Source organism: Netta rufina (assembly GCF_964035555.1).
Source record: "Netta rufina genome assembly, chromosome: 10".
Taxonomy (NCBI): domain Eukaryota; kingdom Metazoa; phylum Chordata; class Aves; order Anseriformes; family Anatidae; genus Netta; species Netta rufina.
In genome coordinates, this window is record NC_140133.1 from 12,014,582 (window position 1) to 12,039,451 (window position 24,870).

Genomic DNA, 24,870 nt, shown 5'->3' on the forward strand with positions numbered 1-24,870 from the left:
GAAAAGCCCCATCCCGAAGCCTTCTCACTGCTGGCTCGGCCGCAATCGCGTGAGGAAGCCGAGCTAGGACAGGAATCCGGAGTGAGAAATTAGTGTGGGTAATTATTAGTATTGGGTAATTATATCAGCGTCAGGATGAGGAGAAAGGTTAATAGATTTTTATTTTTTTCCCCCGGTGGCTGTGTTTTCCCCTGGGTGGGAAGGGGAGCAGGGTGGGCAGGAAGGCACGTGCTTCCGAGGGGGCTGCTCTGATTACTGCACATCCTCTCCCCCGGCCCCGCAGGTGGGCACGGGTGTGCGGGGAGGAAAGGGGAAGCCACCCCTGTGCCGGTAAGAGATGTCACTGGGAAACCACTGTATTATGGCCCAAACAGCCCGTGCCAACCCTCCCAAATCCCATTTTCCTGACCCGCAGAGCTGCAGCAGGTGCCGGAGGGGAGGATTCACGTTTGGGGTGGCCGCACGGCCCCCTCCAGAGCACCCCAATGTGTTGGTCCCAGCCCCCTTTGACTACAGTCATTATTTTTAGGTCCTCTCTTTATTTATTATTTGAGGCTCTTCCTGGAGCCTCAAATTAACTGGAAGTGCTTCACGTCTGTTGTTCTTTTAATGCATCCCTTTCTCTTTCCCAGCACTGCGCAGCGCAATAACGTAATGGGGAAATTACCCCGCTAGTTAAAAATTACTGCCGGCGCAACATCCCCCCGTAGATCTATTTTAGGACCAGGGTAAAACTACATCGATTCCTCCCTGCTGCAGCTACGGCCCGTAAAAGGGCTGGAGAGGTGCCTTTGTCACCTTGCCATGGCACCGTCCCTCCGGAGAGCTCGGGCAGGGTTTTGTGGTGGGGAGGCTGAGAGCTGGGAGGGGAGCGACCCCAAAGGGGGTGTGGGATTGGTGGGAAAATGCCCAACGGGGTCCTGGTCGGGGGAACAGCAAGGACCGGGGGTTTGGGGCTGTGCTGAGGGCTCCAAAAAGTTGTGTCTGCCCCTTTGAGGCTGGCACCCAGGTCCCGTGGGGCGAGGGCGGCCTCTGCGTGCCCCGCCGCGCTCCCTGGCTGCTCAGGGGTCTCTTTCTTAATTAAATACATTTGTTTTGTAAAACTGCCTAAAAATAATCCGGGGCTGGTGCGTGCAGGAGGCTGGCGGTGAATCAAAGGCGCCGCTCTAATTAAACGGGCCCCGGTTTGTTTGTGAGCCGCATACATTTCCATGCTAATCAGCTGCGCGCCGCCAGCCCCATCCTGCTCGCCCGGCCCCGCAGCCTCTGATTGGGAACCCTGCAAACACCGGTGTCTGGCCCCGCTGGGGGGCTGCGGGGTCGGGATTAGGGTGGGATGTGTTTTGGGAAGGTTTGGGGTCTCTGAAGCAGCAGAGCTTTGTCGGGGCTCGGCTCCTGCTCGGTGGGTGCTGCCGGCCCCGCGGTGCCTCCCAATGGGGTTAGTGCCGGTGCAGAGAGGAACCGGCCCGCTTGGGAAGCTCCTTAACATGATTGCGAGCCCTAATGGGATCAGAGCCCCTGCCACGCTCCTGCTCGAGGAACAAAGGCGCTTTCTGGACCTCTGCTGACCCTCGGCTTCCTCGAGACCCTTTGGACTTCCCCAGCCACGACCCCGAGCGTTTCCTTTGGTGGATGGGGAGATGGCAGCGCTCGGTGCGGTGCTGCCTGCGAGCTGCTGGCCTTACGGCTGAGCAAGGCTGGGCTCCTCTGGGGGGGCTCTTTAGGGTGGGGAGAGCGGGGTGGTGAGGAGTTGGGTGCAGTCATGTGCAGGGTGAGGATTTTGGATGTGTGCAAACATGGTGACATGCACAAAGGAGAGCAGAAACATGCCAGAGATCCCCTGGAGAGGGCTGAGATGTTTGTGCTCTGTGCTGCTTTGCCATGCTGCGGTGGCCGTGGCTTGCCCTCTTATCCCTAGGGGGATGCATTCCTTGTTTCCCCACCTCAGGGTGGGTGCGAGGCGTGCACGGGGCCGTGCTCACCCCCTCTTTGTCCCCGCAGATCCTGGTGGACTTGCCGGCCGACAGGAAGCACCAGGCGCTGCAGTACGAGAACGTGGTGGCCCACGAGGGCAGCTCCATCCTGCGAGACCTGGTGCTGAGCCCCGACCGCCAGCACCTCTACGCCATGACTGAGAAGCAGGTAAGGGGAGGGGGCTGCAGCCCCTCGGCTCGCCGGACCCCAGGTTTCAGCCTGTGCCTGTCTGGGGGATGTTTTGGGGCAGCTCCCTGGTGGGGATCCGGCCCTTTTTGGAGTCAGTGGCTGCCCACGAGGCGCCCGGTGGGGCAAAGCAGCACGGATGAGGGTACCCTGAGCCTCAGGCAGGTGAGCATGGAGCGGTGGGTGCTGTCCCTAAAGCCACCCCATTGCCACGTGCTCCTGTCTGTTCCCTGTGCAGGTGGCAGCCCCCAGACGCGCTGTGCGTCTCTTCCCCGTGCTGCTTTTGCCCTGACGGCTGGTGCTGTGCTTCCCTCTCCGTCCTTCGGTGTGTCTCTTGGGGACAGACCCCGCCAGCCCTGCCAGAAGGTCACTTGCCTTCCATTTCTTAATGGCTCTGCTCCCCAGGCTCTGGCCCCAGCTGCTGCCGAGCCACCCGGTCACCTTTGTCCCCGCGCCGCCTGGGGATGTGCAGCTCCTCCCCGCTCCCCTGTGCAGAAACACTGCCCGGAGGCACCAGCTCCCAGACACTGCCCTGCTGCTCCTCTCCTCCCCGTCGTCTGTGCCCCAGGCACTCATCCTTAGCAGCAGCTGCCTGAAATCCCCATCCCCTGGGGACTGAGGGCTGCCCGACCCTTCCAGCGAGCTGCGTTCCCTGCTGCGAGGCCGTAAACCTCCTCTGCTCCATCCCTCCCTCCCCGAGCAGGGATTTGCAGGTTAGCTCCTTGCTCTGAGCAGCTTTTTTCCCTTTTGGGCTTGCTGCTTTGGCACCTCGGGGCAGGGGGGGACGTTGGCTGGAGCCAGCAGAGCTGGCGTGCCCTCAAACCTCGGCGCGCGCACCTCCGTCCGTGCCTCTGCCTCCCCAAATTCGCACCCATCCAGAGGTGCAGAGCCGACCCAAGCAGCACGGTCGGGGCTCGTGGTGAGTTTTAGCTTGGCCGTACGGGGATGGCGTGATCCCAGGCTCGCCGGGGAGCTTGCTGCTACGAGTTAATCCATCAAAGGGCTGCCAGGCGCCGGGGCGGGGGAAGCGGGATCCTGCTGCGTCAGGGCTTTGTGCCGCGCGGCGGTGGCAGGTTTTGGGGCTGTGGGGCCGGGCTGGCTGGGCGCTCACAGCCTCGCCAGCCACGCTCTGGTCCCGTCTCCCTCCCACACGCTGCCTGGGTGGCAGAGGAAGAGGAGGAGGAGGAGGAGGATGGAGCTGAGACCAACGCTGGCAGCTCCCCGCTTGTCCTCCAAGGAGCAGGGGACCCAAGGGGCTGTTTTTGTGGTCCCATCACCAACCTGTGCTCCCCAGCCCTTTTTTTTTTTGGGTGTCCTTGCCCAGGAATCGTTGGGGATGTCCAGGTAGCCACGAGTCCCATCAGCTCCATGCCTGCCTGCCCGGAGAGGGGCACAGGGGTGGGACGGTGGCTGGAGCACGGCAGGTCTCCTGGCCGCTCGCCCGGGGGTTGGGAGGGAGAAGGATGCTGGAGAGTGGCCTCGTGTTTGTCTAGACAGCCCCACGGGGACAACGGAGCCTTTCCCCTCCTCCTCCCAGTTCCTGTCTCTGTTTTCTGCTCTGCTGCAGGCAGCCTGGGGCTTTGCAGGTGAGGCGGGGAGGGGATTTGGGCTCCGGAATTTGAGGCTAGGGCAGTGCCAGGCCGCATCACGCTGAGCCCGTCCCCTGGCCTGGTAGGACAAAGGCCAGGTCCCCTGGCTGAGACCCTGCCCCTTTTCTTGGGTGGCAGAGGTTGTTTTAGGAATGCCACTGAGCAAATCCTGCCCCATGGGAGCGGTGGGGGGAAACTGAGGCACGGAAGGGGTGGGGGCAGCTTCCCGAGCCCCCACCCCGTCCCCCCGCTTCTCCTCCCTGCTCCTTAATAAAAGCTGCTCCTTTCCCTACAACAGCGTGGTGTTATCAGTGCTGCTGGAAAGTAATTAAATGAGCAGTTGTAACAGAGCTCGAAGGGCTCGGAGAACGAGGGGATTTTAATCAAATGTGGAGGAGCAATTAATAAAGGAGCCGTAACCCTTTCAGAGCGGGGCTGCCAGCCACGGGGGTGTGCAGGAGGAGCTGGGAGCTGGGGCTGAGCCGTTCCCTAAACTCTGCAAAGAAAAGTTTCCCCGTCCTGGCCTTGCTGGGCCAGCCAGGAGATGTTGTCCGTGCAGAGCTCCCAAACCCAACGGTGTCATGTCCAAGCCTTTCCCCGCTTGGATCTGCGCCCCGTTGAGCCCGGCGAGCAGGAGGGATGCCGGGCAGCATCACCCCTTGCTGTCCCTGCTGTCCCCAGCAGCCCGTCCCCTCCTTCACTCCCTGCCTCGTCCCGCAGGTGACGCGGGTGCCGGTGGAGAGCTGCGAGCAGTACGAGAGCTGCGAGCTGTGCCTGGGCTCCCGGGACCCCCACTGCGGCTGGTGCGTCCTCCACAACATGTGAGTACCACGGGCTGCTCCTACAGCCCCAGAGATCTGTAAACCGTGTCCAGCCCCACTGCTTTCCTCCTTGGGGAGGTCTGTCCTGGTCCTCGCACCTGGCCATGGGGTCTGGAGCCCCCCGAGGGGTTTCTTAGGGCCGTGCCAGCACCTCACCTCCTCCTGTTTCAGCCAGCACCGTACGGCGCACGCACGGTTTGCTCTCCCTCCGTTTAATTAAAACGCCTCCTGTAATGAAATAATATTGCGGAAAGCACAAAGAGCAGCGGGAGGGAGTTGTTTGCTCTGTGAGGACAGGCGAGGCGCCCGGGGTGGGAGGTGATGGAGCATCGCGGGCTGTGAACGTGTGCGCTGGGCACGGCGGCTGCAGGGCGAGATGAGAGGGGGGTGGGCACGGCCGTGCGGGGTGGAGGCGCTGGCACGAGGGGAAAACAGAGCTCCTAGCCTGACCTTGAGCAGATAAAATCCCTCACCGGGCACGCTGTCCCGCAGCAGGGTGTCTCACAGCCTGTTTGCTGTCTGCTCACCGCGTTTCGTCCCCCCGCAGATGCTCGCGCAAGGACCGCTGCGAGCGGGCGGACGAGCCGCAGCGCTTCGCCTCCGACCTGCGGCAGTGCGTGCAGCTCACCGTCCAGCCCAAAAACATTTCGGTCACCATGTCGGAGGTCCCGGTAAGCACCCCTGCTGCCCAGGCAGCAATTAAAATAAATAACGAGAGTACGGCAAAGAGGGAGAAAGGGGAAGGGAGGTGCGATGCGAATAAAGTGGAGCAAAGTGCAGGGGATTGATGAGGGCTGGCCTGGTGCTGGATGGGGGTAATAGAGCGGCTGATTATTATTCAGAAAAGACATAACGGAGCAATAAATATTTCTCCGTAATATAAATAACAACATGAGAAGTGCCGTGTGTAGGCCAGGGATCCATCTAGCTCGATATCCTGTCTCTGACAGCGGCCAGCAGTGGATATTTTGGGATGAGGCTGAGATGCGCGGCCCGGTCTGTGCAGACGGAGGGGATGATGTACTTCCACCAAGTATTTTCCAGGCCATTAGCACTGTAAAGAGAACGCGAAACAGCGTATACTAGCAATAAACTCTCACAAACTGCCAGGTCTGGATGTCTGGCACTCAGGAGTCCTGAAGGAGATGGCCAGAGCATTCCTTGGCTTGCAGAAGCGGCTTTGGGATAAATCAGGGAACGCTGAGAAAAGCCCAGGCAGCAGAGGAGGGGCTCGTTTTCCTGTCCAGGTGCAAGGAGGGTACAGGGGATGGCCAAATGGTTAGGGTTGGCTTGGTTTGACACCGGGTTGAGGAAAAACTAGTGGGAAAAAAAATGATGCAGGATACTAGTGATAAAGAATCAAAGATGGGAACGTAATTAATGCCAGTCCATGTGGTTTTCTGTCAAACAAACCACATTTTGTTCTTTGATGAAATTATGCCTCGAATTAGAAGAGGGACTGCGGGGATGTGATGTCTTTAGCCTTCTACAAGGCGTTTGACTCGGTGCAACACAACATCCTGATTAAAAATTAGCATTATGCAATATTGATAAAGCACGTGTTAAGTGGATTAAGAACTGGCTCCGTGACAGATCTCCAAGTCGTCGTCAGAGGGGAATTGTCACTGAGCGGCAGCGCTCTGCAAGGGCTGCCGCGGGGATCGGAGCGTGGCTCGGCCGCCCTTCGTGGTGTCATTGGTAACGTGGAAATAAATGTGGGGTCGCTGCTGATGGGATCTGCAGGGGACACCGGGACTGGAGGGAGCCGGGGATGCAATCCCCACGCCGAGCTATGGGGTTCGAGTGGGGCTGGTGTAGCAGAAAGAGTGGGTTTTGGTGCTGGTACCTCAAAACCAGAGTGAGAGCTCGAGGAGGAAGGTCGGCTTTCGAGAGATGTCCTGGAAAGCGGTGCCTTTGGACGGGATCCCGGGGCCGTGCTGTGTCAGGAAGGGCTCCTGGGGGCAGGCTGCGAGCACAGAGGGGTTTTGAGCTCGTAGCTTTTCTGCTCTCTGTGGTTATTTCTGTGCCTCCTGGCTGGGTGCAGCGCAGGGGTCTGGTGCGATCGACACCGGGACGCGGCACTGGGGCCGGAGTGAGTGCTTGGAGGAGCAGGCTGAACCCTTCGGTAAACATCATGTAAATGAGCTGACGGCTGGCGAAAATGCCTTCCAGTGCGAGGCTTCCAGAGCTCAATCTGCTTAGCTTATCAAAAAGAAGATTAAGAGGTGACTTGATTACAGAGTATAAGTGCCTTTACAAGGAGCAAATATCAGGGACTAAAGGGCTTTTTAATCTATCAAGGAAAGGCATAACAAGAACTAATGGCTGGAAGCTGAGAAAAATTCAAATGAGAAATAAGGCGAGCGTTTTGTAAAGCGAGAACTGCTGACCCCGGCGATGAATTTGCAAAGGAAGAGGTGGATTCCTCCCCTCTTGATGTCTGCAGAAGTGGTTGCCTTTCTCTGAAACGAGCTTTAGCCAAACACCGGGCTTGGGCTCTGCAGGGAGGCGAGGTGTAATGGTTCGTGGTGCAGGAGAGGGCAGAGGATGTCAGGCTGTGGTTTGTTCACTCTTTAACCCACGTCGTTCCGCGCTCTTGGCTTGGCTGGGGAGGTCCTGGAGGTGGATGGTGCTCCCTTGGGGCAGGTCTCCCCACCACGTGTGGCTGAGGGCGGAGGGCTGGCACCCCCGTGGTCTTTTCTGTTGGCTGTGCTTGCTCCTAGCAGCCACAGAGGAGTCCTTTTGGTAGTTTCCTGGGGCAATGCTTTGCCTTCTCTCCCCCAGCTGGTCCTGCAGGCCTGGAACGTCCCAGACCTCTCGGCGGGAGTCAACTGCTCCTTCGAAGACTTCACCGAGTCCGAGAGCCGCATCGAGGACGGGAGGATCTACTGCAGCTCTCCCTCTGCCAAGGACGTCATCCCCATCACCAGGGGCCGCGGTGAGCTCGGGTCTCTTGGGCGTGGGGTTGGAAGAAAACCCAAGGCCAACCTTGTCCTGGCGGCTGTCCCATAGCCAGGCGCCGAGGAGGGCAGCCTCCCGTGACAGAGATCCCCAGGGTCCGAGCAGGGTTCTTGGGGTGTCGGAGGAAAAGGGCTTTGCTGCTGCTGCTTCTTAAGCTCCTTGCTCTCATCCAAGCCATGGCACAGCTACATGCTGGCACTGCCATGGTCTGCATGGCAGTCCTACTAATTATGGGGCACGCCGGCCTCGTTCCCCAGCTGTGGGCCATTTCTGGGCAGAGGTACTGCACATATCCACAGACTTTAGGATGCTGCTGCCCCCAAAGCTGTTAAGTTCCCCTCCAACACCACTGGCACACCCCCAGGCAGCTGCCTCCGTGCTGACAGCTGCAGTTAGCTGGAGGAGCTTGGTGCTGTGCCTGCGCCTTGCTGACCCATTTGGTGGCTGATTGGGTGTGGGTGGGCACCCTCCTTGTATTTCCAGGTGTGGAGGTTTTGTTAGTTGGCTGGGATGCGTGGAGTTGTTGCCCAGATCCTTCCAGCCTTGTGCTGAATGCCTGGCTGCGCGCCGTGTCCTTTCTGACGCCTTTCTCTGCCTTGCTCTCTCCCAGGGGACAAGCGAGTGGTGAAGCTCTACCTGAAATCCAAGGAGACGGGGAAGAAGTTTGCCTCGGTGGATTTTGTGTTCTACAACTGCAGCGTCCATCAGTCGTAAGTGACCTGGGCTTCGTGAGCGCGCTCTGGGGACGGATGGGTCGGACAGCGGGAGCCGTGGGCACGCAGAGCCCTCAGGCTGTGGGTGCTGATGCTGCAAGAAGAAAGGGAAGCGGTGGAGTGTAGCGGTGTTGGCAGCGAGGAACCTCCTCCTCCTGCCCTTGTCAGCTGGGGCAGTGACCAGCGAGCCCGCAGCTGGTTTGGGCACGTGGGAACACGCAGCATCAGGGCTGAACCTCGCTTAAGAGCAGGGGTTTTGGGTTTGAGAGAAGCTTTGGAGGAAGAAGCGAGTTTGCTGCATTGCAGGCGGTAGCAGTCCATGTGACTGCAAATGCCAAGCGGCTCGTTATCCCTGCAAACAGTTAACTGGAGAGACTTGGCCATGCAAAAGGAGAGCCATGTTCTCCTGTGGGGGTACCTCCTGCCCAGCTGTGTGGAGAGGGAGCTGGGATGTCCCAGCAGAGCTGCGTGTCCTGGGGCCTTCACCCGAGCACTGCCTCGCTGGAAGTGATTGTGAATCTGCTTTCTCGTCAGGCTGCCTTGAAACCTACTTCAAATGCGGGTTTTTAGGCGGTCTGAGATGTGCATGGGATAAAGCAGAGGGGGTGTGGGTTATTGACGTGCTGTCTAAGCACAGTGGCTGGGGTTTCTAGGAGCGAGGAGCTGTGGGCAGCGTGCTCGGGGAGAGGGCTGCGCCAGGGGAACGCCGGGGGAGATGCCGGGATGTGTTCGGGCAAAGGATTTGGAGCTGGAGAATGCGAGCAATTTCCTTCTCCTGCCAGCAGCCTCCCACGGATGGTGGCACTCGGGCTGATCAGTAATTATAGATAAGCAAGCGCGGAGGGATCTCTTTGGGACAGCTTTTTGCCAAGGATCCAGCCTGGCTCGGGGGTTTGGCGAGCGAGCTGCGGTTCCTGCGTGGGTCAGGGGAAGGCAGCTGAGATGTGCAGGCACCCGGCTGGGGGTGTGCAGCGAGGCCTGCCTCCAAAAGGCCCCGGGGATAGCGAGGTGAGAGAGCAAAATGAAGCTGTCACCACTGCAGTGGGGCGCTGCAAGCCTTGTGCATCGCAGCCCCGGGGTTTCTGCCCTGCCTGCGCTGGCACGAGGAGCAGGATTTACTCCGGGGAGCGAGGGAGGGGAGGGAGTTTGCAAACTTGACTTTCGCACTCACCTTGCCTCCCGAGATGAACTTTGTCTCCCTTCACGTCGTGCGGTTTCAATAACATGAGCTCAGCTTTGGCTCAGGGTGGCTGCATGTCATTATTTTGCAAATCAGAAAGCAGACGCGACTTTTATTTTTCTAAACGCAAAAAATGAGACTTCTAAGCACGAGGAGGATCGGATTAGCCCAACGAGGGCCACAGCGTTTTGGTCCAGCGGGAAGGGCTGGGGAGGGAATTGGCATTTTATTTTATTTTATGTGCCTGACACAGGAGCAAAAAAAACCCACCCCCCTCTTCCCCAACAAACCTACAACAAAGAGCCCTGACTGATTTATTACCGCGTTGATGTTTAATTTTGGATGCATTATTTAAAAAGGCTAATTATGGATGCATTAATATTTATGGGCTCCGGTTGGAGCTGATAGAAAAGTCCACGTTCTAGGCTGGTGAACATTATTATTATTTTCTTTACGTCAAGAATTTTAGGGTTTGGAGGCAGTTCTAACGATGTGACCTGCACTCGAATCATACCCACAGAGCACGACAATCTCGGGGGTGATGCAATACTTTTAAATACCATTTGCAGACAGGCGTCTTTAATGGATCTCCTCGGAGTTAATAGCCTTTCAGATCCAGGTTTCATATTTTGCAGAGGAAAATCTATAAGTCAGCCTGATAAATTCTGTATTAGGAGCAATGTGCTTTTCCACGAGGCTAATGTTTTTCCTGTGGAGTTCTCTGATGACCGTGCATTATGTTTTCGTTTTACATTTGGGCGGCTTGGCTTGGGAGCCAGAGGCCTGCACGTCAACTCATTCCTCAGCCGAGGATGAAATGTTTGGGCGAGGTTTTCAAACTGCTGGGGAAAGAGAGAGGAATTGCAAGGCAGCTCTTCTGCTGGAGCAGCTCCTGGGGAGCTGATGCTCCTCCACCTGCGTGGCTTTGGAGCTCTCCCCGTGCGTTTCCAAGGCAGAAAGTCCTTGGAAAGGGTTTGTTCCAGGCTCCTTCCCGCAACTCCCAGTGCCTGTCAGGCTTTCATCAGGTGCCTCATTCTTTCTCTGATTTCCCCTTTCTAACACCTGCAGCCTGAAATACTTAGTACAGACTCAGATTCTCAGGATAGCTCTTGTTTTGGGACTGATATGCCCCGTGGTTTTCAGGGGGTGAGCAGCGCTGTGCCCATTTACAGGACGCTTCCAGCTGGCTGCTTGCAACAAGGGATCCCTTTGGCACCAGCCCCTTTTTGCAGGGAGATGATGCTGTGACTTTGGGGTGTTTTCAGTCCCCTTTTCCTGGTAGCCTGCCTGATGTGGGTGATCCCCAGGTGATGCAGAATGGGCAGAAATCACGATAAATGATGTAACAACACGGAGAGGGGTGCGCTGGGGATACCAGGCACTGCACCAGGGCTGCTCCAGCTCCTCCTGCAGAAAAGCCCCGCAGCAGGGCCTTGTCCTAGCTCTGCTGGATCCGAAGGGTGAGCGGGGAGGCAGAGCCTGCCGTGATTGAAAAATGAGCGAGGTTTGTTTGCGATGAAAACAAATCGTTTCCCATTCAGAGCGACGAGGACGAGCCCTGCGCCCGGCTCCTGCCGCAGCCTGCGAGGAGGCGGAGATGCAGCCAAGGAGGCAGGTGGGGGTTTGCCTCACTGAGCCTTTCCTCGTAGCAGGCAGGAATTTCAGCAGGCTTTTGAGGCCACGAGGTGTTTGAGGATGGGTAAAACTATTGCATAATGCCTCGGTGAGCTCCTCTGTCCAGGGGCTGTGTCGGTGTTTGCCGTGAGGCAGGGAGGGATCTGGCTGCAAACACCGCTTGCTCCACGAGCAGGGGGTGTGCGTGGGTCAGGGGCATTGGCTGGTTGGGGTCAGATGCTCCTGAATTCCTCAACAGGGGGCTTTTTGCTAAGGGTTGGCAAGGATGATGTGAAGTGGAGAGTGCTGGATCTGCACTGAGACCCCTGTCACCAGCTCGTGCCCTACGGAGCACGTGGAGTGCTCCTGTGCGTGGAAGGACGGCTCATCCTGTCCTTGGGGAGGGCTTTCCACCTGCTCTGGGTCACCTGGAAAGCTCCTTTGGGGCTCAGGATTTTTTCCAGGTTGTGACATTTGGGGTATTTTTCTCCAGGTTTTGGGTCTTTTTCTCCTGGAGGGGAGGGGGTTGCTGGTGGAGCCACCATCTGCATTGAGTGGAGAAGAGGAAACCTGGAGCTGGCTGCAGAAAACTGGGGTCCCTCGCAGAGAGGGATGCAGGAGGGTATCCGCCAGCTCACGGGGCTGCCCCTGTGGGTTCAGGGGATGGGAAGCACCGGGCTGGAGGCCTGCGTGGTTCCCTCGGGGGTTTCCTATGGGGCATTGATCAGGCGCAGGCGATTGAAGACCACTCGGCGGCTTTGATAGTCTAATGAATCAGCCCGTGGCCGGAGTGCCTGTGTGCAGATGTGGAGGTTGTCTTTGTAAGCATTAAGCTCCCTCTTCAAAGCATTCTCTGGGAAATGAGTCCCTTTTAAAGATAAAGCCTCGATGCCAGGCTCCCCGCCTGCCTCCAGCACAGGGAGGTGGGTGAATGGGAAATCCCCCTGCAAAGCCAGAGAACAATGCAGGGCGAGGGTGGGGAGCGCTGGAGAGGGGAATTCCTCGGGATATGAGAGCTGCAGAGCTGGGGGCCTGGAGAGAGCCCACGTGGGGCTGGCACAGAGCCCCCTCATCCAGTCCCTGCCTCCGACAGGCTCCAAACCCAGCTGTTCCCAAGGACAACCGAGATGTGGTTCTTCCCACTGCCCCCATGCCTGCTGCCTGGATTTCCCTTAGGGAAATTTGGGTTCTTAACTGCTGTCAGGGTTTGTCTTTTTGGTCCTGGGGGCTGGCAAGTGGAGCTGGCGGGGAGGAGGGTAGAGTGTTGGCACTTGTGTGATGCTGTGGCATGCCTGGCACGTCACCAAAATGCCCCCGGCATGTGGGCAGAGGCAAAGCCGTGGCCATGAGTGGTGTGGAAGCAAAACCCAGGCGGTGGCACAGGCAAAGGAGAAAAATCCCAGGTCAAGGGGACTGATGCTGAGAGCGGGGAGCCGGGCAGACTGAAATCGGTGCCTGTGCTGTGCTTGTGCACATCCATGGGGTAACGGTGGTACCGCCCTCATGGCTGTGCCAGTTGTGGTGCCGGGGTGCTGAACGTCCCCGAGGGTGCTGAACATCTCGAGCAGCGTGCAGGCATCTCTCCTGGCTGGAGAGATGCGACTGCTGCGTTCGAGTAGGGCAGCCCCGTCGCACAGGTCGGGCTGGCCCTATAAGTCCCCATTAGGCAAATGGGATTTTAATGCCTTGCTCAGGGGCTGGGAGCAGCGGGGCTGCTCTCCTCGCCTGCCTTGCCGTGCCGCAGAGCCCGCCGGCCGCTTGCTTTGTCCCTTGGTGGCAGCGTGGGACGGTGCCAGCCTTGTTACCAGGCTCCTGTCCGGCCGGGCTGCCCGCGGCACGCTCGGTAGCAGCTTGCAAAGCCGGGGCTGCTGATTTCCAGATGCTTGCAGATGCTTTCTCCTCCACGGCACGGACAGATGGCTGCGGGCGGCTCACGAAGTGTGTCTGTGTTTTACCACCTCTGAGCTGCGAGGCGGTAACAGATCTGCGCCTGTTCCCAGCCTAGGGCAGGTGGGAAACCCCACAGGATCGCACCGGAGACTGCTCGGGATAACCTCTGCTAGGTCACCTCTGCTGTGAGCGAGGAGGAGGGCTGGTGCAGCCTGGTGGTGTGTTTCAAACGAGTTACTTCTGAAGAGTTTAAAACTCAGGGTCCGATTCTGCAAGCTCTAGGCAGAGAGGTGTGGATGCAGTGGGTTTCCTGTGCCCAACCCATGTACCTGTGAGCAGGACCCTGAGCAAAACCCTTCACAGCAGGGATGGAAAAGGTCCCCAAAAACGAGAGGGCAGCAAGCTGATGGTTTGAGATGGGCAGAGAGAGCTGGAGAGAGGCAAGAGCAGATCTCCTGCTGTGGGTCTGCCTCGTGCCGGGGATCTGGGTAGGGGCTGGGGGCACTGCCTGCCCGCTCCCGCTGCTCTTCCAGCTTCCCCTCATCCCTGGGGCAAAGCGATGGATATAGAGCCCCAAGTGCTGCAGCTCGGCCCCTCACCCCGTGCAGCTGCTGCTCCAGATGCAGGCTGTGCTGGAGCTGGCTATCCACTAAGGACACATCCTCCTTGCCAGGAGAAGGTCTGAGGAGCAGCCTGGGGGCTCGTGGGCGGTGTGTGGCGAGCGCACGCAGATGCTGTCTGCACCAGCAGTGTTCATCGTTCCCCTCTCTGTGACCCTCCCTCGTTCTGCACTGGGTGTCACTGAACTCAGCCCCTCTCGTCTCAGTTTGTGCTGTGTCCTTCCCCCAAAAACACGCTGCTCCTGTTCAGCGCGGGATTATTCCCCTGCCTTGCTGCTTCTCCGAAGCCCACTCCTGGGGTGGACGGAGCTGGTGGGGTTCACCTTTAGCCAGCCTCTCCTTCCCCCTCTCTCCCTCCCTCTCTTGTTTGCTCACCCAGCCTTATCTCACTCCTGCGGATGCCGGTTTTGTTTTCTGCCTTTCCCTCTCCGCTCGGAGCACTGGAGAGAGCTCTCAGCTCTTTCAGGCCGGAGATAAGAGAGGCGAGCGGCCGCGTTCCCAGGCCGCCTGGATGCCGATGCGGCGGCGAGGCACGCGTGGCACGCCTGGGGCTGGCAGCTGGGAAGGGCAGGGGGCGGTGAGCCCGCTCCCCGCTGGCTTCTCCGACCGAGAGAGGTCTGGGGCTGCCAGAGGTGGGTTTGGAAACCCGAGGGGAGCAGCACCAGGAGGCCTCGAGGCAGCCTGGCAGTGAGCCGGGGGGCGAGCACGAAGGCTGCGGGCGGGCTCCGGCGCTGCCCCCAGCCTGCCCAGAGCTGTGCCCGTCCCCATGCTGCTGGTGGGGAGCCGCCTGCCGGCTCGTTCTGGGGGAGGATTTATGGCAGGCAGCAAGCCCAGGCTTGTTTTAGGACGGGGAATGTGTGCACAGAGCGAGCCTGAAATCCTGGAGAGGTTACAGCTCCTCGTGCACAAGGGTGTTAGGAGGGAGGGGAGCACAGCCGAGGTTCCCTCCTTTTTTCCTGCCCTCCCTGGAGGCTTCGCCTCTCCCCAGTCCCTTTAAGGTCTCTGGGGAAGGAACTGGGGACGAGGGGAGCAAACCGAGGGTCCCCAAGGGTCCGTGTGTCGGTGCTGTGCCTGGCTGGGCTCCCCCTGCCTCGCTTCAGGGAGCGGGGGGGGCTTCAGCACAGGCGGCAGAAACTCCCCCTAATTATCAGGAGTGATGAAAGCCTCTTAGGCGAGGAGTGACGAGGGAGAAGAGCCTGACCGTGGGAAGGAGAGAGACAGCACAGATGGCACCGTGCTGCCGAGCAGCCTGCTCCTGTGTGGGGAACAGCCCGCGGGGACAAGCGGCCGCCCCGGGACATCCCCGGCCCCTCCACGGGGCCCGACCTTGGTGCTCGGCCTCTCCTGCCCACAGTCCCTAATTATTTTTTGTTGGTTTCTGGGGTTTAATGAACCGTGTGCCTGGCACCCGGGTGCTTGAGGCTCACCTCGGCCTCCAGGCCGTGCTCCCTGGGACAGGCCTGAGGTGCTGTGGGGCCAGAGGTGTGTGCTGAGCGCCCTTACGGGGGCTCTTTGAAAATCATCCCTGAAAATGATCGCTTTAAAAGCGACCCAGCTGGTTAGAAGCAGCCAGCAGGGAGCGAGATAGGAGGTGGAGGTGTCCCCCATTTACCTGCCCCCCAGGTTGTGTGCTTGAGCCCTTCAGGGCGAGGGCCCAGGGGTAGGAGCAGTCCTTTTGTGTCCCCCATGGCCCCCCTGCACCTCTCTCCATCAAAGCAAGCGGAGCTAGGAGGCCACGGCTGTGCTTTTAAGTCGAATCTCTGCAGCTGAAATAAAATCGCATATATTTGCATAAGGAGCATCTCAATTAGCATATTTGTGGGTAAAGCTAAAAGGGCTGTTCATTTGGAAGTGAAAATGTGAGCGAAACATGGAAATGACTTCCAGCCCCCTTTACAAGCAGCTTAATTAAATATTTCCTTAGCGTGTGCGCATGGATTTAGGAAGCTATCGCTGTGGATGTAACGGGGTGTGAAGCCCCCGGGCAGGGAGCTGCGGCCCCACAAAGCCCCACGGGTGCCTGGGCACCCTGAGCTGTCCCCACACCTCTGAAGGATGCAGGGGCAGGGATTTGGGGTGCCCATCCCGGGCTTTCTATGCAGGAAGAGGGAAGCATTTGGGGTGGGAGTGGGTCACACGTGGCGCATTGTGTGCGGCTGAAAGGCACCACGGTCCCCAGCTGTTAATCTGCCCCAACCTTTAGCCACTTCTCATTCTCCTCTCAATGAGCGTGCATTAAGCTGGCTCTTCCGCCCCCTCTCCCCGCAGCCGAGAACCCTGGTGCTAAGGTTGCCTTTCAGCACACCACAGCCCAGCTCCCGGAGCTGCAGCGCGGCCCCCTCCAGGGCTGGCGGGGAGGGACGGGCTCAGCTCCTCCAAGCACGGGGAGCGTGGTGGGCGCTGGGGGAAAGACGAAGCACCCCTTTGGTGCTGCCCAGCCTGGGCAGCAAAGCCCTGGGTGCACAGCTCTGCCATCCCTTGGGGTTGGGGGAAGAGAGGCCTCGAACCTGCTCCTTTACGCACCGGGCGACCTCGTGGTGCTGTGTAGCCCCCACGCAGCCCCACAGGATCGGCCCTGGAGCTGCTGTGGGGTTCGACCCCTGCTGCCACCACCTAACGCTGCTGCTTTGCTCTCTCCACAGCTGCCTGTCCTGCGTGAACGGCTCCTTCCCCTGCCACTGGTGCAAATACCGGCACATCTGCACCCACAACGCCGCCGACTGCTCCTTCCTGGAGGGGCGCGTCAAGCTCTCCGAGGTAAGGCGAGCCACCTCTGCTCTCCTCCCCTTGTCCCGTCGCGGCCCCTTGCCCTTCAGGGATGGGTTTAGCCAGAGGAGAAGCGTTTTCCCAATCTTTCCCACCGCCTCATTTCCCACGCAGGCCGTGCCCGCGGTGCTGGGGAGCGAGGAGGGAGTTGTGGGAAGAGCTGGGGGGCTGCCTGCTGGCGGGGAGAGGCTGTACGAGCTGGGAAGTGTCACTGCAGAGGCTGTTTGGGAATCTGGGCTAAGTCAGAAAGCACTTTAGGCTGAATGAAGTGAAAAACAAAGGCAGAGATGCTTAAGCATTTTCCTTTGATGTTTTTGAAGGGAGCAAGCTTGAATTGTCATTGCAGAACAACTTGTTTTCAGAGTGGGGAAGGTTTAAATCCGTAAAACAAACCATCTTGCTGCACCTCACGCCTTCTTCGTCTCTAATACTTCGCAAAGAAGCATGTTACTTTGTGGGGGTTTATCCTGCACAGCATCTGTGCCATCAGCTGGGGAAATCCATCGCTCACGGGGGCACCTCCAGGAGCTCCCTGCCTCTGCAACCTGCCAGGGCATCGCTGGCTGCTTGGGCTGGATCTGGCGAGGTCTGGCAAGCAACCTGTGTGTCTGTGGGTCCTGAAGGGAGAGTTTTGGGGAGGACAGTCTCTCCTGAGGCTGCCAAACCCACAGGAGGTGTCTCAGGCTGAGCCTACCTGGGTTTCCAGTCCTGCTGCCTGAGGCGTGGTGCTGGGAGCGGGGCGGCAGTGCCCTGCTGAGCAGTGCGAGGGGATGGTGGCCTGGGGAGAGTGTTCACCAAATTGGCTCAGAGAAATCTCCCCCACGCTGGCTGTTCAGGCTCTGAGCTCCGTCAGAGCTTGTGTCATGGTGGCCGCCAAGCCAGGGCTGGTTCCTGGGAACAAAGAACAAAAGAGGCCTGTCTGAGGAGCCTCACAAGACTTTGCCGTCCTGGCTGGCACGAGAGCAAGCCTCCCGCTGTGTCTGTCTGCTCGGGAGGAGCAGCAGCCACATATCCGAGTGGATCTCATGGTATTTGTGCCTTACGATGTCTCCCTTCGTCCTCGGTGAGGACCTGTGGCCTCGTGTGTCCCCTTCTGGATCGGGGTTGCTGTCCTCCATGTCCCCATGCTTCAGTGCTGGCCTCGGAGTTGGATGGGACCGCCTGTGGCCGGGGAGCCCTCAGCCATATCACTCACGTGCTGTTTTTCTCCTCCTGACCCTGCCTCTGGAGCTGCTCTGGGCTCCTCACTGGAGCAGATCAAGCTCCCAGCAGGGAACAATCAATTTTCCCCCTTCATCCTGCCTGCCTCTGCCATTACTTGAGGAGCTCGAGCCCTCCGGGAGGGGACGGGAGAGCTGGGCCATTACTCAGCCAGTGCGTGGCCACCAGCAGCACAATTCCTCGTGTGCTGGGACCCGATGGATGGAGCAGCACCTTCACCCGTGCTGGGGCTGGCCCTGCGTGTCTTCTCCATTCCCTGTGGAAAACCAGGGTGCCTGGACCTGCTGCCTCTCTGCGTGGAGCTGCTGTGTCTACAGGAGAAGATTTGGGCTCCCTTGCACCTCTTCGGGCTTCAGGAGCGAAGGATGCGGGTGGCCTTCCAGCAGACGGTGGCATTACCTGCTCTGCTGGATCCAACATCGTTCCTCTGGGCGTGGAGCTGAGCAAAGCCTCCTGGAGAGCTGCAGAAGCCCAACCACCACTCTCACGTGTGGGTAGGTGGGCTCGGCACTTGCCATTTCTGCACAGCAGCAGGAGGACGTTGGAAAGGGGACGCCGCTCGTTGAACAGCCCCTTCTGTCCCCTCACTGCCCACGGGATGTCACTTCTGCGTGCCCAGCTCCTCGGACTTGCTGTGATGGGAGAGCAGCGATGGCTTTCTGCTGTCCCTTCCACCCCAGACAACCCAACTCCCAAGTTTTGGCACCTTCTCTCGCTTCCCTCGTGGTTTTATCCCAGCGCCAGGGGCTTGCATCGCGCTCATCGGTGCTCGAGCGTGTCCCGCACGGCCCGCGTGATGCACGGGCCAGAAGGAGCCCAGCTCGGCAACCCCACACAAAGGGGAATTGTGTAACACGAGAAGATTAGAAAAAGCTGTTTTCTCCCAGCTTGTGCCCTGAAGAAATCTGGCGAGGGATCAGCCTGTCCTCGAGGTTGCCTTCCCAGCCAGCTTCTGCAAACAGAGGGTGCTCAGCGCCAGCGGTTCCCAGCAGCGCTGGTGTGCACGGGGGGCAGTGCTGGCGCTCTTCCCCCGTCCCTTCCAAGCCAACGCAGCTGGTAACACCCCCGGTGTGCTGTCTTTGGGACACAGGCACCTTTCCCAGGGGACTCGTGTCACTTCCAGGGCAAGCTGTCCCCCGGCAGACCTCTTGGTCACCCTGGGACCTGGAGCGGCACCTGCCTTGAGGTCTGGCGAGCCTGGCGCAGCTCGTTTGCACTTTGGTGCGGCCTCAGCAGTTCCTGGCAGGGGTGGCCGGACACCCTCGGCCCAGCCACATCTGTGGGCTGCCCGTCTGGGCTGAGATCCGAAATCCTGCCCCATCCCCGGCCCTGCAGCCCGGCGGTGGGCAGGGGTGACTCGGTGCCAGACCGCGGCACCGCTGCACAAACCCACAGTGGACGGTCAGCCTGAGCCTCGCCAGCAGGATGTGTAACTCCCAGAGTTATTTTAAGCAGGATTTGGTCTGTCTGCAGCTCGCTTGGTTTGAGTGTGGTGGGCACGGGTCAGGAAAGGCACGAAAATCTGTTAATAGTGGAGCTTAACCCGGTAGCTGCTGCTTCCCACTGGCAGCGTCATTCCTTTCTTTCCCGGGAGGGAGGTGGGCGTTCTGCTGGGAAATGCAAACCCGCAGCACCGTCCTGGGCATGCCTGGGACGTTCCCCTGAAAGTAACTGGGGTAACTGGGCTCTTTTGGGGTGTGGGCAGGAGCCACCAGGCGTGTAAATCTGCCTGGGAACGGCAGCAGCAGGAAGGATGTCCCTGCCTGCTGGCTTCTGTGGCTTCCAGCCCTCAGCTCCGCAGCCTTTGATTACGTCTCCTTCCCAGAGCTCTCGGTCCTCTGCGGCTTCCTCCGGGGGGTGAAGGGGTGGGAAGGGATGACGAAGCAGCACGGGCTGCTCTTCGCTTGTCCCTGCTTGCAGCACCCGGTGGTGGCTGTGGGTGTGATCGGGGATTGGGGCTGAATTCCCCTTTCCCCAGCAGTCGCTCTCCGGGGACGTTCCCCGGTGTCTGCCCGATGTGGAGCCACCGCTGGGGGCGAAAGGCTTGTGACCTGCAGGGACTGAGCACTTTTGCTCAGGCTCGTGGTTGTTCTTCGTTCCCCTGGCTGATGGGAACGGCCGAGCACAGGAGGACTTGGCGGGGGACCCCAAAAACCTCAGAGAAAGCTGTGCCTTGTTGGGAAGAGGTCCGGCCCTCCGGGTGCTCAGGCAGCTGGAGGAGAAGGGGATGGTGGCGAGTGCCCTTCCCCATCCATCTTCACCTCTCCATAGCTGGCCTGCCTCGCTGCTGCAGCCGCTCCACGTGTGCCCAGCTCCTGGGAATGTCCCCGTGGTGCCCCTGCTGTGCCCCTCAGCTGCTCCCTGACCAACCCTGCTCACCGGGGACTTGGGCAGGGGGAAGGCAGGGTCATGGCCAGCCCCAGACTGCCCTCATCGCACCCCTGCTGGTGATAACAGCCTTGCAGCTGGAGCCGGGAGCTGCCAGAGAAACCCAAACCACAGCTTTGCAGCGTGGCTGAGTCTCTCAGCTCTCCAAGCAAACTTGGGCGCCCTCGTAATGTCCTGAACCAGCTGGGAAAACATCTTTAATGGGAGCAAATCTGCCTTGTGCAGCGCTCGGGAAGGCGGGGGCAGGGTGCCTTGCTGTCTGCTCATCCCAGCACGTTGTAGCTCCCCGATCCTGGAAGCAAGGGGTGTGCAGAGAGGCCTGGTTTCTGCAGGACGGGGGGAATATCGGACATTTCCAAGGGATTTAAGTGACAGGCAGTGCTGGGGCGAGCGTCGTCAGCTGCTTGAAGGGCTCAGAGGGGAAATGAGCTGTCCGAGTGCCCCCACCCCTCCTGCCACCCCGAGGGCTGGGCAGCGCTGCCCCAGCACCCACCAGCACCAGGTGCTTCCTGTTTTGGAGCCGGCTGAAATTTTTGCTGGATGAGACACTCGGCTTCAGCCGGCAGATGCAGAGCGAGTGACGTAGCCGGGGGGACTCGGCTCCGGCTCAGAGTGCCGGGCAGCAAATCCGCCCCGCGTGCCTGCATCGGGGACTGGGGGGGACAGGACGCCTGCATTTGCCTCCTTCCCTGCATCTCCCGGGGGTGTTGGGAGCAGCGGTGGTGGGCACAAGGGCGGGTGGAGGTACCCAGTGCCCTGGCAGGACCCGGAGCAGCAGCGATGGAAAATTGAGGAGGTGGTGGGGTTGGAGAGCAAGCCGTGTTTCTGTAATCGAGGGCACCTTCAGTGCTGCTTTGAGGAGGATCAGTCGTGGCAGGGACAGTGCTGAGGGTCCCCAGCCTGGCCCTGCTTTTGTTTTGTGTAGCACGATTTGGGGACAAGTGGTTTTTCCCCCTTAAAAATCGTGCTTTTGGGGAATGCAGGCTGGAGAGGAACAGCAAACTGGAAAAGTGAAATGAGTTGGGGTTTGCTGTCAATACTCGCCAAGCAAAACAATTGCTTTTTATTTCTCTGCCACGTTTGATGGATTTATCTCAGCCTGCGGCTCTGCAGGGTCCAGCACGGTGCCAGTGGCTGCAGGAGGCACCTGGGCAGCCTCAATCACGTGTGGCTTCTGGTGGCACGGGCTGGACCTGCCCTGGGCAGCAGCAGCACTTTCTGTTTTGGGACCAGCTCATTTTAACACGAGCTGTTCCCCAGTGCCCCCGTTATTTAAAGCTGCCACTTCCTGGGGTCACTGCCGTGGGTGCGAGACCTCCGCCAGGCTCTGCAAGGCCGGCGTGGGATTGCATCAGGCTGTTGTTGCCGAAGTGGCATCCGTCGGGGACGCGGAGCTGTTTTTTTTTCTGCCTGAGCTCATTTATTTTTGCTCCCTCCTGCTCCCCTGTGCTTTGCGCACGCAGCTCGCGGCTCCCCCAGAGCAGCTGGGCGCCAGCGGCTATTAAAAGCCGAGCGCTTCGCTTTGCCCTCCCGATGGCTCCTTCCCCGGGGAGCTGGGGACCACTCCCTGCCCTCGCCTTCCTCCCTGGCTCGGAGTCATCATCATCCCCTCGCTGTTGGTGCTGGTTTTTGGGCCCCCCGCAGTCAGGCTGCTTGGGGTGAGGCTGCTTCGAGCTGGCCACGGTTCGAAACGGCAGCAAAACGCACTGCAGAGCGCTGTGTGGTGTTGCAGAGGGGCAGGGGGAAAGCCTTGTCCGTCCCTTCATGGAGAAAGGGGAGCGGAGGCTGCGTGATGTCTGAGAGGGAAGCCTGACGGCGTGTACCCAGTGGGTGTTTACCCTGAAACCTACTGACTGCAGTGCCAGCATCAAAGCCCATCTTGTTACAGCCATTTTGCCCCAAAACGCCCAGTTCCGTGCCACAAGGCTCCTCTCCAGTCTCCTTTTCTGTGCTGAGGCCCGAGCAACCACGAGGAGCCTGTTTGGGGTTGGATGCACACGGGGATTTCCTCGGGGTGGCCGTCGGGGCGTTCTGGCAGCGCACGGCCCTGCCTGGCCAAGGCGGGGGGTCCCGCTGCTAGGGGAGGCCGTGCAGCTTTCCCACTTCATCTCTGCCCCTCTCTCTCCTTGCAGGACTGCCCGCAGATCCTGCCCTCCACCCAGATCTACATCCCCGTGGGGGTGGTGAAGCCCATCACCCTGACGGCCAAGAACCTGCCGCAGCCGCAGTCGGGGCAGCGCAACTACGAGTGCATCTTCCACATCCCCGGCAGCACCACCCGCGTCACCGCCCTGCGCTTCAACAGCACCAGCATCCAGTGCCAGAACACCTCGGTGAGTGACCCAAGGCACGAGATCCTGCGGTGTTTCCCTGCCCCGTACACACCTCGTTGGCAGGCTGCTCCCTCCGGGGCAGCTGACGGAGATTTTGGGGGCTCCAAGGGGGAGCTCGCAGCCCTTGCTGTCCGCTGCCCTGCTCCCAGGTGTGCGGGGAGGATGCTGCCTGCTGTTGGTTGTTCCGTATGGGGTCGACACCCTTGCCACTGAGACCTGGGACCCACCAGGCTTTAGGGGTGCTTCCAGGGAAATTTGTTTTGGGAAGCTGAGGGAAGTTGCTTGGGCTATGGCCAGCTTTGCCTGCCCCCTTCCCTCTGCATCCCGGCTCGCTGGTGCATCGCTCGCTCCCTGCTGTTAGAGTTTGCTCCCTGATGCCTGCCCAGCTTGGTTGTCGTGTCCCCTAAATGAAATGAGGTTTTGCAGCCCCTCAGCAAGCAGTGTGGGTCCCGTGCTGCGTGTTGGTCCCATGCGGGGAGCACCAAGCCCCTGAGCAAAAAGATCCGGGGTATTAATGGCTCTGCCCTCCGGGAGGTGGCATTGCTCAGTGCCCCGCTGGGCTCTGCACCGACCTTTCCTCCTCCGCGTGGAGCCAGCCCCTCCCTCCTCCCTCCGATTTAATCCCTTTAAAATTTGTTTTCCATCACTCACACTGTGAAAGCTCATTTGCAGCTTAACGCCGGCACCAATCCCCGCTCCCCTGGCCTTCGGTGGCACCGCTGACATTTAGGAGCCATCGCAGGAGCCTCCCCGGGGTGCAGCATTTGGGCACGAGGAGCATCCTGAGCCTGCTGCCTCAGCCCCATGCCCTGTGTAGTAATGCTTGGGGGGTGAAATGTCCCCATCCTGAGCTGCCAGCTGGGAATTTTCTTGGTGGATCTGCGCTCAGCCAGGAGCTGGATGCACAAAGTGCAGCCGCCTTCTCCTGTGCTAACAGGGCTGGACGTTTGACCTCAAAAATGCCGGTTAGGTCCCAAAAACGGGGTGAAATGGTTGGAAAAAGGGGCCAGCATCATTGCAGGCTGCGTGTCCTCGTGATGGGCAGCAGCAGCTCGGCAGGGCTGAGGTCTCGGGCAGCAGGCTTTGTTTGCAGGCCCAGGGCAGCTTCACAGAAGGCAGAAAAAAAAAATAAAAAAAAAAATAGTTCTGGCTTGAAAGAAGCTGTCTTTCTTTCGGGGTCTGCCCGCCTGCTTTAATGTTTGAGGGCATTTAGCCAGGCTGCTTTATGGTGTGGGTGATTCAAATTCACACTTCTGTGAAACTCGTCTCCTCCCTGTCTTTTTTGCAGTCCATCTGGCTTGTCGATAGCGCGGCGTGCGTCGCGCGCCGTCACCCGGCGGTGACCCTCCGGAGCGGGTGGCCCTGGGGGGCTCCCTCGCCTCCAGGCTGGGAGAAACCCTGCAGGTTTCTGCCCTTTGGGATCTGGTATTCAGGCCAGGTTTTGGGTCTTGGCGTGGTGTGGAGGATGCTGGTGAGGGGAGGAATAGTGGGGCTGTGCTGTCCTCCCGGCGTGGAAGTTGAGCAATGGATGGGCTCCTTTCGGGGAGGCATTTAGGCGGGCTTTGTTTCCAGGAGTTCAATGGGTCCTAAACAAGAGGTTAATTACTTTGCTGAATTAGGGATGCTTTCCTGAATTGCGGATGAATGGAGGGGATAATAAGTCAAGTCCACTTAAAACTCTTTGTCTTTTGTTTGGTTTTAGTGCTTGTCAAACTCCAATGACTTTTTAGCACTTTGAAGAAAGGACATCTTTGTTAAATATTCAACAGTCCATTCATTAAGGTTTGAGTGCCGACTATAAACATCATTTGAGGCACCCGATAGATCTTCAGCAATCCCAAGGGGACGGGGCTTGGTGTTCCCCATACATCCCAGGTCAAAAAGTGAGCAGAAAAACCCCTTTTGTGCCTCCTCACTGCAGTCTCTTTCTCCTCTTCAAAAAGAAAGCAACCCTAAGGGTTTTCTGCATGCACTGCAATGAAGCAGAAAGAAAAGGAAAACCCAACTAAGAAAAATTCTTCAGCAGCAAACCAGGTTTTTTGTTAATTGGCTGCTTTAAATCTTCCACAGGCAGGCGCTTTCAAGTTTGCTTTCTTGCAGTGGAGGATGGGAAAAGGGCCACCTATCCCTCAGTCAGTGCAGATAACGCCGCCGAATTTCGCTTTCCAGGCAACCCTCACCTCTGCCTGCTCTTTCTGCCGTCCCTAAGCAGGCCTTGTCCTTGCAGTCGTTGTATAAAATGAAGTTTCACTGGTGGAAGAGCGCCTGAGCTGAGAATCCGTGCTACTGCCTGTAGCAGGCATTCAGTCGACTTCATCAAATTTAGCCTTGGTGTTGGCAAAACGACTACAGGTGTTCTCCCTGGCAGGGATTTACCTTCCTGAGGATGTTCCTTGGAAGGCTGGCGGAGCCCCAGAGCTGCTCTTCCCCTTTAAAAGTAAAAATAGGAAGGAACCCTGCGCTCCTTTTGGAGAGTATCCGAGTTTGCTGTCTGGGCGCTTCCAGTTCAGCCTCACGCCTCACTTATTTCCCTTCCCCTTCGACAAAAGCCCCACGTGGCGTGGAGCAGCTGGGGCACCTCCGCATCTCCCTTTCCGCTCCTTCCTCGCAGTCC

The 24,870-nt window shown here is 59.0% G+C and overlaps 1 protein-coding gene across 2 annotated transcripts in view; it reads left to right on the forward strand.

Annotated features, from left to right (window-relative positions):
• PLXNA1 (plexin A1) overlaps positions 1-24,870 on the forward strand; it is a 102,550-nt gene that overhangs the window by 36,841 nt on the left and 40,839 nt on the right. For both annotated transcript variants that reach the window (XM_084292756.1, XM_084292757.1), the window contains exons 4-10: positions 2,002-2,142; positions 4,470-4,570; positions 5,118-5,241; positions 7,355-7,508; positions 8,142-8,241; positions 16,191-16,305; positions 22,056-22,256. In XM_084292756.1, coding sequence (XP_084148882.1) covers positions 2,002-2,142; positions 4,470-4,570; positions 5,118-5,241; positions 7,355-7,508; positions 8,142-8,241; positions 16,191-16,305; positions 22,056-22,256 — 936 coding nt within the window. The remainder of the gene's footprint in view (positions 1-2,001; positions 2,143-4,469; positions 4,571-5,117; positions 5,242-7,354; positions 7,509-8,141; positions 8,242-16,190; positions 16,306-22,055; positions 22,257-24,870) is intronic.